The sequence below is a fragment of the Zootoca vivipara genome, chromosome 7, assembly GCF_963506605.1.
Source record: "Zootoca vivipara chromosome 7, rZooViv1.1, whole genome shotgun sequence".
NCBI classification, from domain to species: domain Eukaryota; kingdom Metazoa; phylum Chordata; class Lepidosauria; order Squamata; family Lacertidae; genus Zootoca; species Zootoca vivipara.
Window position 1 is genome coordinate 26161158 of NC_083282.1, and position 13483 is coordinate 26174640.

Consider the following 13483-nt stretch of genomic DNA (forward strand, 5'->3'; position numbering starts at 1 on the left):
CATGGTTGCATGCTGTGTTGTTGTTGTCCATGCCACAATTGCTGAAACACTCACCAGCACTCCCAGAAAATCAGACTGTAGAATTCTGAGTAACGTGGATATAATACAGTTTGAATAAGAGCTTATCCACTTTTGAGTGGCGTGGCACGAGTGGAAGTGTTGATGAGCCCTCAGTCATATAGGCTGCTTCCAGACAAGCATTTTATGTCACAAATATATGGGCATGCACACAGTGGTTTCTGTACCATTTTAAGGCAGTTTTCTTCCTGTGGCGATAATGTGAACCTCTGGACTAATAAAAAGTTTAATTTTTTTTAAAAGTGATCTAATTTACACAGAATAGTCATTTAGAGGGAAATATCTCTTTTTTCTCTAAATGACTATTGTGTGCAGATTCGATCAGTCATTCACTCCTGCCTTGCTGCTATGGGATAATAATTAAAATAACAATAATAATAATTAAAATAACAATAACAATGGTGGTGGTGGTCCAGCAGCAACAACTGGATTTGGCTGGGGAGATGATTAAGACTGACTAAGGCCGCCATACGCCTGGAATTTCCCAGACATAGCCAGGATTCGTCTGTCGAAAATGGCGGAATTTTCGGAAAGTGACTAAAATGTCCGGGGAAACCCAGGCGTATGGCAAGCTCATATCAGAAGTGTTGGGTTTTTGGTGATTTCCCTCAACCCCCCCTCCCCCCCAAAAAAACTCAACAACCTTTGTGTCCGGATTTTCACTTTTTGAAATATGGCAATCCTAAGACTGACCTAGGGGTGTTGATTAGGTTGGCCCTATGTCTGTGCTAACTGCTATGGTCCTCGATATTAGCAATGGGAATAAGGCTTAATGGAGGAGCAAGGGGTCTCTCTCGACACCCTACCTAGGCTTTCTCACTGGATGCATGAGTGCTTGCAAGACTGCAGCTGATAAGGAGTTGGGCAAGAAAAGGTAGGTACTGGGCAACATGACACTGACCTACAGAGATGGGCATGTGGCACATCTAGAGCAGGTGTACATTCAAGGGAGCAAAACCCGATTCCTCATCTTGCCCAATATGCTGAAAAATGTGCCAGTGCTGAAAAGTAAGGGTAAAGGGACCCCTGACAGTTAAGTACAGTCGTAACCAACTCTGGTGTTGCGGCGCTCATTTTGCTTTATTGGCCGAGGGAGCCGGCGTACAGCTTCCGGGTCATGTGGCCAGCATGACAAAGCCGCTTCTGGTGAACCAGAGCAGCACACAGAAATGCCATTTACCTTCCCGCCAGAGCTGTACCTATTTATCTACTTGCACTTTGACGTGCTTTTGAACTGCTAGGTTGGCAGGAGCTGGGACCGAGCAACGGGAGCTCACCCCATTGCAGGGATTCGAACCGCCGACCTTCTGATCAGCAAGCCCTAGACTCTGTGGTTTAACCCACAGCGCCACCTGGGTCCTCATAAGGGAATACTGTTATTTACATTGGGGTCTTTAAGGTACTTGTTGAGAAGTTCTGAACTCAAGAGACTCTGTTCCTGACACCAGCTTCTAAGTGTCCTTAAATCTCTACCTCTAGGCTCTGTGGTTTAACCCACAGCGCCACCCGTGTCCCTATGCTGAAAAGTACAAAGATGATTAAGACTGACTAAGGCCAGGATTCATCCGTTGAAAATGGCGGAATTTTCGGAAAGTGGCTAAAATGTCCGGAAAAACCCAGGCGTATGGCAAGCTCATATCAGAAGCAATGGGAGCTCACCCCATCACGGGGATTCGAACCACCGACCTTCTGACCGGCAAGCCCTAGGCTCTATAGTTTAACCCAGAACGCCACCCACATCCCTATGCTGAAAAGTACAAAGAACAAAAACCAGGGCTCTGGGGCTGGAAGGGGCAAAGCTGCTATCCTGAAAGCCAGAGGAAGAGGGCATGGCATGGGGCATGGCAACATTTTCCAGAAGCGGCAGTAACTTCGGACGCAGCCTTTTCTCAATGCATTGATAACTCTTGTTGTGGAATGTGGTGGTGATCGACTTTTGTGTTTTTCAATAAATGTGTTTCTTACAAAATGATGGGGTGGTGGAGTGAGAAAGGTACTCATTGGGGGTGAGCTATCCGCCAAGACATTGCACCATTTCCCCCTAATGAAAAGTCTCTTCTGTATATCATCAAATTACAGGCTAATCCAGTCTAGGCAATAACTGGACGATATGGAATGGTACCTTGTGGCTTCAGGCAAGTTGTCTCCCCCAGTAGCATAGAAAGGTGCATCATTGTTGTATTCATCAAAGACACCCCATCGGAGATGAGCCCACTCATGGACAAAGACCCTACCTGTAGAAGACCAACAACAAAGCTCATTGTGACACACTTTTTTTGGTGGTGGTGGGGGAGGAACATATAATGTACAACATACAATGAACATATAATGAACATATAATGTACAGCAATTAAATAACTATGACAGGGATAGGCAACTTTTGACCAAGTTGCCTATCAAGTCCAAACTACTCTTCTTCTTCTTCTTCTTCTTCTTCTTCTTCTTCTTCTTCTTCTTCTTCTTCTTCTTCTTCTTCTTCTTCTTCACACAACATCTTGTAGAGTAGTCTCATGACCTTGTCATGGACTCTCACCTTGAATTTCTGACTCAAACCATTGACTTGGCGAAGTGACTTAACCTTTTATGGAATATTGCTGGGCTTCACCTGTGAGCCTTGAGCTCTCACAGCACAGGGTATTATGGACTATGGTCGTTTTAAAGCCAATTTATTAATGGCTTCAGGTTGAGGGGATGAGGTGGAAATGGCTGTCCCAGTGCATAGTCTGAAGGTATGGTGGAGCATGTTCAACTAGCTTCAAAAAGGGAGGTGTTGTGATGGGAATATGTTCTGATGAAGCTGACGTGGAAATATTGCTGATCTGTTACAGACAAATTAGGAGGCTTTCGAGTGATTAAGCAACCACATTTAAGGAATTAATAGAATTCCCGAGAAAGCTTTATCTTTTGAAACCTTGATGCACATTTTAACAACAACAACAACAACAACAACAACAACAACAACAACAACAACAACAGGTACTACCTCGAGGACCATAAGCATTAAGCAAATTGTCGTTGGTCAAGAAGTTAGGAGTAAAATGAATGTATCTCCCTGGTTCCCCACATCCGCCATACTGCAAGGTGTAGGGATCATCTCCATATTTGGGGAAAGAATCTGCCACTATGACATCGGCCTGAAATAAAACAGAGCATGGCTAAATGATCACTGAGAAAAGAAACTACCAATACCATTGATATTAATCTTATACGGTGGTATCTCGGGTTACAGACGATTCAGGTTACAGACGCTTCAGGTTACAGACGCTTCAGGTTACAGACTCCAGTAACCCAGAAATAGTACCTTGGGTTAAGAACTTTGCTTCAGGATGAGAACAGAAATCGCATGCCAGTGGTGCGGCGGCAGAGGGAGGCCCCATTAGCTAAAATGGTACCTCAGGTTAAGAACAGTTTCAGCTTAAGAACGGACCTCCAGAACGAATTAAGTTCGTAACCTGAGGTACCACTGTATGATGATTTTGGTTCTGAACAGAAATACAGAATAGTGGTACCTCAGGTTACAAACTTAATTCGTTCTGGAGGTCCATTCTTAACCTGAAACTGTTCTTAACCTGAGGTACCACTTTAGCTAATGGGGCCTCCTGCTGCTGCTGCTCTGCCACCGCGCAATTTCTGTTCTCATCCTGAAGCAAAGTTCTTAACCTGAAGTACTACTTCCGGGTTAGAGGAGTCTGTAACCCGAAGTGTTTGTACTAGTATTGAAGATTCCTCAAAATATATTTTCTGGTTCCTCATTTTATGCATTCCATTGAGGGTAAAGGGGGGAATCCTGTTTTGGGAACGCACCAGGGTCCGCCAACCTTTTAAATCTAGCCTTGACCATTATCACATCTGTAAGAACAATATATTTTATACAGCCCAATTCCCCTAGACCAGGCATCCCCAAACTTGGCCCGCCAGATGTTTTGGGACTACAACTCCCATCATTCCTAGCTAACAGGACCAGTGGTCAGGGATGATGGGAACTGTAGTTCCAAAACATCTGGAGGGCCGAGTTTGGGGGTGTCTGCCCTAGACTTACCTTATCATAGGTTTGTGTGGTTACTCTCTGATATCCATGTTCAATCAAAAGTAAACCCAGTTGTATTCAAAAGTGATGGCATAGTCTTATTCTGTCTTTATTTTTTCCCTCCGATCTTTCTATTTGCCCCCAATCTTTTTTTAAAAAAAATACTACAAGTACAGTTGCAATTTAAAGTATTCCCCTAGACTTACCTTGTCATAAGTTTCTGTAGTTACTCTCTGATACTCTGCTTTCTCTTTCCATGTTGAAGGAATGACAATTTTTACAGTCTTGAAGTAAAATCTTTGTTGCGTAGCACTGAAGAGATACGTTGATGCCTCTTTGACCATGTCCTAAAAAGGCAAGGCAAGGAAAGACCTCTGTGTGTCAGTGACTAGTATCTGCATTTGGTTGTACAGAATGTGCCCTTTGGTCTTTTCTGCCATCTTTCTTTCCCTAAATCCCTTTCTCCAAGAAGCTAGTACATGGGTAGGCAATCTAAGGCCTAGGGGCCGGATCCGGCCCAATCTCCTTCTAAATCTGGCCTGTGGACGGTCTGGGAATCAGCATGTTTTTACATGAGTAGAATGTGTCCTTTTATTTAAAATGCATCTCTGGGTTATTTGTGGGGCATCAGAATTCGTTGTTCTTTTTCCTTCAAAATATAGTCCAGCCCCCCCCCCCACAAGGTCTGAAGGACAGTGGACCAGCCCCCTCCTGGAAAAGTTTGCTGACCCCTGGGCTAGTAGATGCATTGCACATGCCTGCATCGGGCACATTTTTTGTGTGGATACTCCTGCGTCATTAATTGCAGCCTGGCATATAGGGATTTTAGCATGCAAAACTACACCTGGGACTCAGCTACACAGCTGCAAATAAAATGTTTTAAGTGTGTTTCAAGTGTAATATGTGACACTAGGTGGCGAAGGTGAGCCTTATGGAAAATTCAATGTGCTTTTTTTAAAAAATGTTGGTTTGTGTGTTTTTTCAAAAGCATTTTCAGAACAGTTTTTTATATGTGTGTAGATTCCACCCTGGTATGAGGAAAAAGTTCTGCAAAAAGTTCTGACAAACTTCTGGGTGAATTACCTCCTGTTAAAGACATTTTTGTTTTGTTTTTTCAAAGTGGTAGCCATTTTGTCAAGTGATGGTGGGTGGAAGGGCCGTTCTTGGTAGTGGCATCTCACTTCTGGAATGATCTCCAGAAATTTTGTGCCTCACAGAACTCTGATTAGTTTAAACCCATAATCCAGGCAGAGGCAGTTTGCCTATGCCTGCTAATCCTAGATAATTTGAAGGATTTCCAACTGCTCAAAAAAATTGCCATGTGGTTTTTAAACCTTTTGGCAAAAACCAAAACTTTTGCCTTTTCAAAATTAATTTTGGTTTTTTTTGTTGCACTACAAATCGATTATAAGATTTCAAAGGTCTTCTCACGGAGTTTGAGACAATAAAATAGTATAATCAGCACACATAAGTTCAGACAATGACCATTTTGCATAGGGGTTCCGTTCCCGACCCCCAAGTGTGTCAGTGGAGTTACTTTTGTAAAAATATATAAGCTTCATTCATTTATCGATGGGACATTTTACACCTGCAGACTCAGAGCCACACCATACATTTAAAGCCACCAACTTGCCCCCAAGGAATTCTGCAAATTGTAGCTAGTTAAAAATGCTGGGAACAAGTAGCTCTGAGAATGGGAAAGATATAGCTGGGGGAATTCACTTTAAATGTGTGTTGGTTGTGCTTTAAATGTACGGTGTCAAAACTTGTGCAACGTTCACCTCCAAGTACATGGCAGTGTTCTGGCACACAAACAAAACCACACAGAGGAAGCCATGTGGTCCTTCAGGAACGATTTGTTGTTTCACAATATATCTTCCCCATTCCCTCTATTTTCAGCATTCAGGGTGAGAGCACCAATGCATTTATAGAGCAGGGGTGCCAATTTGAATAAAATATGGGGGTGGGCAGATAAGTCCTGTCCCACATAATCAATCACAAGATGCAGCACACAAACATCATTTCAATGGCAATCCCCATTAACTTTAGGGTGTGTGGATGTGTGGGTGTACCTGGCCCCCTCAAATATTTTACTGGGGAGTTGAAGAGATCTCGTCCCCTAGGAGTTGGCTCCTATGTTACAGAGCTAAAATGGTAGCACCAGTTCACAAGAGGGAAGAATCAGAAGGTTTGGAGTCACTGCAAGTTTTGCAGATTTTGAAAATATATTTTTTTAATGTGCCAGTGGGGGAAAACAGCCAGTTTTCTTGCAGCTGCCATATGTCTGAGCCTTGTTGTGGGGGAAACCTACGCTCGTAAAACGCACAGTGCATTTTTGCAGCTTATCACAGCGCGACAGTTGCTGGGGGGTAAGATGCCAATCGAACACGTTCACAACTATTTGGCCGTCTTACCTTTATGCGGTCAACAATGTTGCCGTCTTCAGGTATCCCAGGATTGATGGCAATGACAAGGTCTTCAAACCCACCGTTGTTGAGTTTTACCATGGTACCTGCCACCCCATGCAGTACTTGCAATGCCAGCAGAAGCCAACAATTCATCATCATCTCTGCTTGCGCCTCTTAATCCAGCCTCAGGGAGAGAAATATAGAAGGGTTATTTAGGCAAGTGCTTTGAAAGAGAGAGGCAGAGGGAGGCAGAAAAGCCCTTTTCCGACAGGACAAAGAGTGCAGCAAATCAACCCAACCCCACATTTCCTTGTGCTATTCATGACAAATGCCGTTAAGTTCTTATTTAATAATATAAGGCACGGCTACTCACTTTAGAGGCTCAGAACACGAGGCTGTTGGCTAGCATGCAACTGCACAGGGAAATGAAAGTAACCACGATACAAGCAAATGGGTGGAGTGCTCCAACGGCAACGGGAAACTGATGTTTAACTCTGTCATTTCCATCTCAAGATCTGTTACAGTATTTGCTCATTGGTTATAAAGCTCCAGAATGTATTTTGTATAGTTAAGCTTTCACCTCTATCTGCAGCACCTTGTGTTTTATTTTATTGTTATGGCTAGTGGCTGATGCAAATAAAGATTATTCTGATTCTACCGTTGCTATGTCTGAGCAGGGAGAAACTCCAGGGGCCCCTAAGTGCTCTTGAAGGTTCGGTTTCCTTAGACTGTAGGTCAGTGGACAATGTGGTGTCTTTAGGACATATTAGTTTAATTTACACAAGAATACAACCTGAGCATAGGATGTAGGGGCTCACAGCATTAACACCCCAACAGATCTTTCTTCCCTTTTGGTTTTCAGGGGAGCCCTAAACTCCAGCACAGTGCAGTGCAAAACATGTATTTGTATTCCTGCCTGCTTCCAGCTTACTCACCCACAACTCTGGCTAGTCTGCTTCCTAGCAGCTGGGTAAAGGGGTGGAGAAGGCCCACCCATTTGTTCTATGGCCCAAAGCAACTTCTTTGGCTAGGCTAATTGTGGTGCTTAACTAGCTAGCCAAAGTCCTTACGGGCTCTGATACATTCTATCCCCACAGATACAGGATCTCCCCCCCCCCAACACACACACAAAATGGAAAGGAATTAAGGGCATCACCCAGATTGACTCCCCCCCCCCTCAAACTCATAACCAGGCCTGGTTCTAGGGGTAGTCGCGGTGGTGCGGGGCGCCAGGGCGCCGGGCTGGCAGGGGGCGGGCTGCGCCCACCCACCAGGGCAGGGGCACCAGAGCAATCTCTGTGCCACGGTGCCAGGGCGCCCGACCTGCTTGAGACGGCCCTGCTCATAACATTACATAGTTTCTGTCATATGCCAAAGGCACACCTTGTTATGTATGGTTTGCATAATTTGTCTTAAGTAAATGTCAATTAAAAACAAACTTTGAGGCTCTTTTTTTTCTTAGCAAAAATCACTGATTACACCTTCAAATTTCATTTTGTTTTTGCAAAAGCTCATTCTCAGTTGAGAATACTGCAAGTTAATATAGTTGTTTCCATCTCATGGTTGGCTTAAGATAGTTCTTTATATGTTTCCGTTTTGAAAAAGAGATCTCTCCTTCACAACTTGCTCCCCAAATGGCAAAATGCATTCTAAAAGCAATGTTGACACTTGGAAAACTTGTCCATTATTTGTGCAATGATAATTCTAGCCACAGATTTCCTATCTTGTGCATACACGAGAACAACAGAAATCCACCTGTGAGCTAGCCACAAGGAAACTAAACCTGTCTGAATATGCCACGGGCATATTCAAACCTGGCATATGCCACTCGCTGTCTGGTAGTATAGACTGGACTGCAAAATTTGTCACTGGCCCTCAAAGCTGAGTCAGCATTACCGATGTCAATATCATAAACAAAAGCAGGTGATTTGCATAGTAGAGTCCCCTTGCAGGAACACAGGGAGATGCCTTATACCAAGTCAGATCATCTAGCTCAGTATTTCTACTCTGACTGACAGCAGTGTGCCAAGGTTTCGGACAAGGAAATTCCCAGTGCAACCTGGAGATGCTGGAGATTGAATCCAAGGCCTTTCGCATACAAGGAATATGCTTTGCCACATGGCACAAACAAAAATTACTCATTCATATTTTGCCACTGAGCTACGGACCCTTCTCATAGTTGCCCGGTGGGCGTTTGCTTGCCATTATTTTGTTAACTCTTTTGTTTGCATTTCTTTCCTATGCAAAAACATTTGCAGTGTCGTGAGATGGACTCAATTGCCAGCTTGCCAGAACCACTGCCCACAACAGCTGCTTAGATTTCCAAAGGGTCACCTGGACCAGGAAAATAGGTATTCCGATTCCTGCGTTGGGGGCGGGGCGGAACCTGGATTGAGATTTTGATTGGGGGGCAGGGGGAGAAGCCAGATGCAGAACATGGGAAGAGAAATATGAGTGGGGTATACTATGCTGAAGAAGTTGGGGAGAGTTAGGTGTCTTTTTTAAGGGAGACACGTAGGCTATGCAATGTTGCTTCCCTCCAATGCAATCGAAATTGCCTTTTTACATTGCTGCACTCACCAGAGAGGAGGCAGGGGTGTCTTTACCCGATGCACATTACATGATCTGCTTCCCTGTGCTGCCAACCCCTCGTCTCTCAAAACTTCGATAACGCTGTCATCTCTGCATGCGCAGCTGTTTCCTGAAGTGTCCACACCTCAGCTGAACTGTGGCTTACATTTACAAATTGTACGCAAGCCGGTTCGAAGGAAACAACAGTATTTCTCAAGAAGCTACAGAACACATGCGGATTGCGGCTCACATCAAGTGTGCTTGGCTTCGAACACCAGGGGTGGGTGTGCATGGGAGCCAAATGATAATGTGTGCACACAGCCCTAAATAGAAATAGGGAGGGAGGGAGGCTATAGCATGTAACAGGGTGCTCCTGAGATCTACTATGCTGCTGCATTAATAGATCTTTCTGTAGATATCAAATTTGCAGAGGTCTGTTGGAGATATTTAAAAGGGGGTTCTAGACTGGAGGAGTCTCTCTCAGAAACCCAAAAGAAAAGGATACAAGCTCCAAGTGAAAAGATAGGCCCTTACTGAAATACAAATGTTCATAGGGACACCCTCAAAAATAAGGAGGCTGTAAAGAACCCCACCCCAAGCTATGTTTTTTATAAGCTTCCAGATTACATGCATGATTTCTATTCACCAATCAAAGGATCACAGCTATCTTAATAGCTGCAACCCAATGCCATTATCCTGAACCAATCAAAATCATTTGGCTCTTCAGATCAGTCTTCCTCATAATACCATTTGATAACATATAACCACTTTTCAGTGCTTTTCCTTATTAAGACTTTGACTAATTTTCCTATTCATTAAAGGTCTCCCAATATTCTCTTTCACCTGTCGACAAAACAATTCAAGTTCAATCACAATTGCCATGCCTAGCCAAGTCTCTTTTCATTCGTACAATGGCCACCATAGATTCCAACAGTTTATTCCTGCTCAGTGTCCTGGAACAGACATTTGCTACATAACAGGACTAGTTCTGTACTGTAAAAGGTAGGCTATAGGCTCAAAAGAAAAATGGAATCATCATCAACATGATACAGTTTTATGAAATTGTTATGTTCTCCACCAGGTCAATAAATTGGCTTGGTTGCATGGCTGGCGTTCGGGCAGGTGCTGTAATCAACTAAAAATTTCTCGCCTTGTGAAGCAAGCCCACACACCATGAAAAAACAAAAACTCTTCAATAACTCACTGCCACCCTCTTCTCATATTCATATGCAGACAAATATGTCCACAAAGTATCTTAATTTTCTCTAGCAGCTAGCTTATTCACACAGGGTTGCCATATTACAGGCATGTCCAACAGGTACCGGTAGATCGTGATCTACCGGTAGATCCCTGGACGTCTGCGGTAGATTTCTGGTAGATCACTTGCTCCCCCAAAGAAGCTGAACAACTGTGGCTGCCCTAAAAAAAGCTCAACATCTTTGCCCTGCACCCCTAAAATGACCTGAACCACAAAAAACAGGGCTTTCCTTCCTAAAAAAAAAAGCTCAACGTCGCTTTCTTCCCTAAAAAAGCTCTTTTACAAATTTTATGTGAACCCCCCAAAACAGGGCTTTCCTTCTTAAAAAAAAAAGCTCCACAACTTTGACCTGAACCCCAAAACGGGGGTAGATCACTGCCACTTTTTAAACTCTGTGAGTAGATCGCAGTCTCTTGGAAGTTGGCCACCCCTGCCATACTATATCCAGAATGCTGCAGTCAGCAGTGGTGTCCGGGCAGAAATCTGGTAAACGTCCGGGAAAATCTGGACACATGACAGCCGGCAAAACTAAAAAAATATATCAACAACTTTTCTGTCCGGATTTTCACTGTTTGAAATATGGCAACACTAATATAGATCTGTGATTACGGTACCTATACAATGTAAATATTTACCTACCTTGAAGGCCTCAGAGTCTAAGAGTGCCTAGGACCTACGAAGAGTTTAATATGACCCCGACTAGGCAGCAGGCAGGCTGGTATTGAAAGAGGTGGTCCTTTAGATATACTGAACTCATGGCAAGTTTAGGTATTTGTGCTACTTTATTTTTACCTCTGACAGAAATCCACTCAGAATGTTTTCAATACCTCCTAGCAGATAAGTAGGCTTAGGTGTGCAATGAATGCTAACTCTAGGGACAGGACAAACACTTCACTAAGATGCTTGATCTATTAAAGAGCTGCTATGCACATAAGGGAATACTGTTATTTACATTGGGGTCTTTAAGGTACTTGTTGAGAAGTTCTGAAGACTCAAGAGACACTGTTCCTGACATCAGCTTCTAAGTGTCCTTAAATCTCTACCTCAGTCAAATACTCCCACAAACCAGTCCCGTCACTGGGGACAATCTGCCTCGAAGCCCCAAAGCTCATCCAGCCAACTTTCAAAGATCTATTTGTGCAACCTTCTTCTGATAAGTCCGTCACACCTTGGGTTGCCTCTCAGGGTAACTCAACCACCAGCTTTTATACCAGGCAGGTATAAACTAAATATTGGGTTTAATGTTCAGACCTCAGCTATTTTAGTTGACTTTTCGCTTGGGTCATTTCCCCCCAAGCCTCCGTTATCAGCTTCCTTCTTTCCAACTCTTCAAGGGACAAGTTTTGATCATTTCCATAAACAGGGCTCCTTCAGAAGGAAGGGCAGGATAGAAATTCAATAAATAAAATAATAATGCTGACAGTTATCTCCCAGCTGACTGGGACTGCTAGACAATCAAGAGTCTGCTGTCGCCCAGACGAATCAGCACGAATGTTTCTGATGCTGGATGTTTCTAATAAATTCTCAAAGTAATCACCTCTTCCCCCCCCCCCTCAGAACCTAGCAGTACTAGGTTCACAACACCACAACAGACTTGCAACTTCATAGCAGAACAAAGACCTCAAACTTTGACATTCGCAGAGGTTACAGAGTGTGTGTGGTTCTCCCCCCCCCCCCCCATTCCAAACATAAAGGCATGCATTTTCCCACATGGTGGAATGGGTGTAATCTGAAAAAGCAGACCTTTTGGAATGACATAGAGGAAACTGCTTTTCGAGCTTGTATAAGAAAGATTAGACTTCGTTTCCTTCTTCGGAAACCTAAAATTACACCATTATTTTGGAGGGACGGTGTCGAGGGACAGTGTCTAAATCCGCAGGTTCTACCTTCTCCTTCTACATTCATGCCTCCTGGACCTACAGCAGTGGCAGCCCTACGTTAGGTGGATGCGACCCCTGACCCCTTCCACAGCCCCGCTATTGCGCGGCTGAGAGCCCTGCTGCGGTTTGACCCGCACCACCAACACAGCCACACGGCCATCACCACTATCTGTTGCCACTGCCTTCTTGCCACTGCTGCTGCATCGTGGCAGAAGCATGAGTGTAGCCCTGGGTACAGCTGGGGTGATGGGGCTGGCAGCAGCACAGGTGATATACCAGGGGCATAGAGGGAACATGGTGGGGACCCAGATCTGCAGGGGGTGGGCGTTGTTGTGGGGACAGGGGTAGTCCATTTTGCATACAGCAGCAAAACATCTCAGGCCGGCAAAGACCTACAGTTCTGCCTGTACAAATGTTTGAAAGGTTGGTTTATCAGGACTCAGAAAAGGTTTGAGATATCAGCCCATGGCACAATATGAATCAACATCTTCAGGATCTTGAGACATATCCTCTTTTCGTTTTGCAATCAGTACAAAGATAGTTCAAAGGCAAATTGGAAAACACCTACGTCATCTTTAAAAAAAAATCTAAGGAGAGCAGAAAGAATGCAGAAGGGGGGAAAAGAAATGAATGCAGCAGTTTTGAAATTTGAGGCTTCAGTGCTTGTGAAGGCAGGGGAAATGGGTGAGATAATTTTAAAAAAGGAACAGGAAGCTGGTTATTGGCAACGCCTAGAAACAGTTTCTCGGAAAGTGTTGTTGTTTTTTTAAAATATGCAACCAGCTACTTGACAAAGGGTACCCAAAGAGTAAGCTTGAGTAAGGCTTTGTATCAGGAGTTGATCTTTTAAGAAAACAAATCGGTTGACCTGTCACTTAATATTTAATCATGAGACTAACATCTTACTGGGCAGCATAAAGAAATACTAGCATTTAAAACGGCAGATATCTGGTTGTCAGGATAAGCCAATGAACTAGAAACAGGAAGGGCATGCTGATGAGAAGTGTGTTTAGAGAACATTCACAGAAACATTCTGATGCCTTACCCAGTTCTACCTAAAAGACACCATCCCTGTGCTGCAGGTACACCTGTAAAGAATAGGGGAAATATGCAGGAATCCCCACAAAGCAAAACCATTTTGTACCAGCATGCCACTTATATGCACACAAAGAAACGAAATAAACTGAGCACCCAACTGCAGAAGAATTCAGCTGTGTTGACTCAACAGTGTTTCTTGCTGCAATTCAGGAAAATTGCTTAA

At 43.9% G+C, this 13483-nt stretch overlaps 1 protein-coding gene across 4 annotated transcripts in view; it reads right to left on the reverse strand.

The window, feature by feature from the left end:
- The window catches only part of LOC118089221 (calcium-activated chloride channel regulator 1), a 38094-nt gene that overhangs the window by 19750 nt on the left and 4861 nt on the right, over window positions 1-13483 (reverse strand). For 2 of the 4 annotated variants that reach the window (XM_060276758.1, XM_060276756.1), the window contains exons 2-5: window positions 6520-6697; window positions 4312-4452; window positions 3062-3212; window positions 2201-2312 (exon numbers count right to left, since the gene is read on the reverse strand). In XM_060276758.1, the coding sequence (XP_060132741.1) occupies window positions 2201-2312; window positions 3062-3212; window positions 4312-4452; window positions 6520-6672 (557 nt within the window). In that variant the 5' untranslated portion in view covers window positions 6673-6697. Of the gene's footprint in view, window positions 1-2200; window positions 2313-3061; window positions 3213-4311; window positions 4453-6519; window positions 6698-6886; window positions 7603-10981; window positions 11313-13483 lie in introns of those variants that run through there. The other 2 variants (XM_060276757.1, XM_060276755.1) reach the window with 2 other exon arrangements.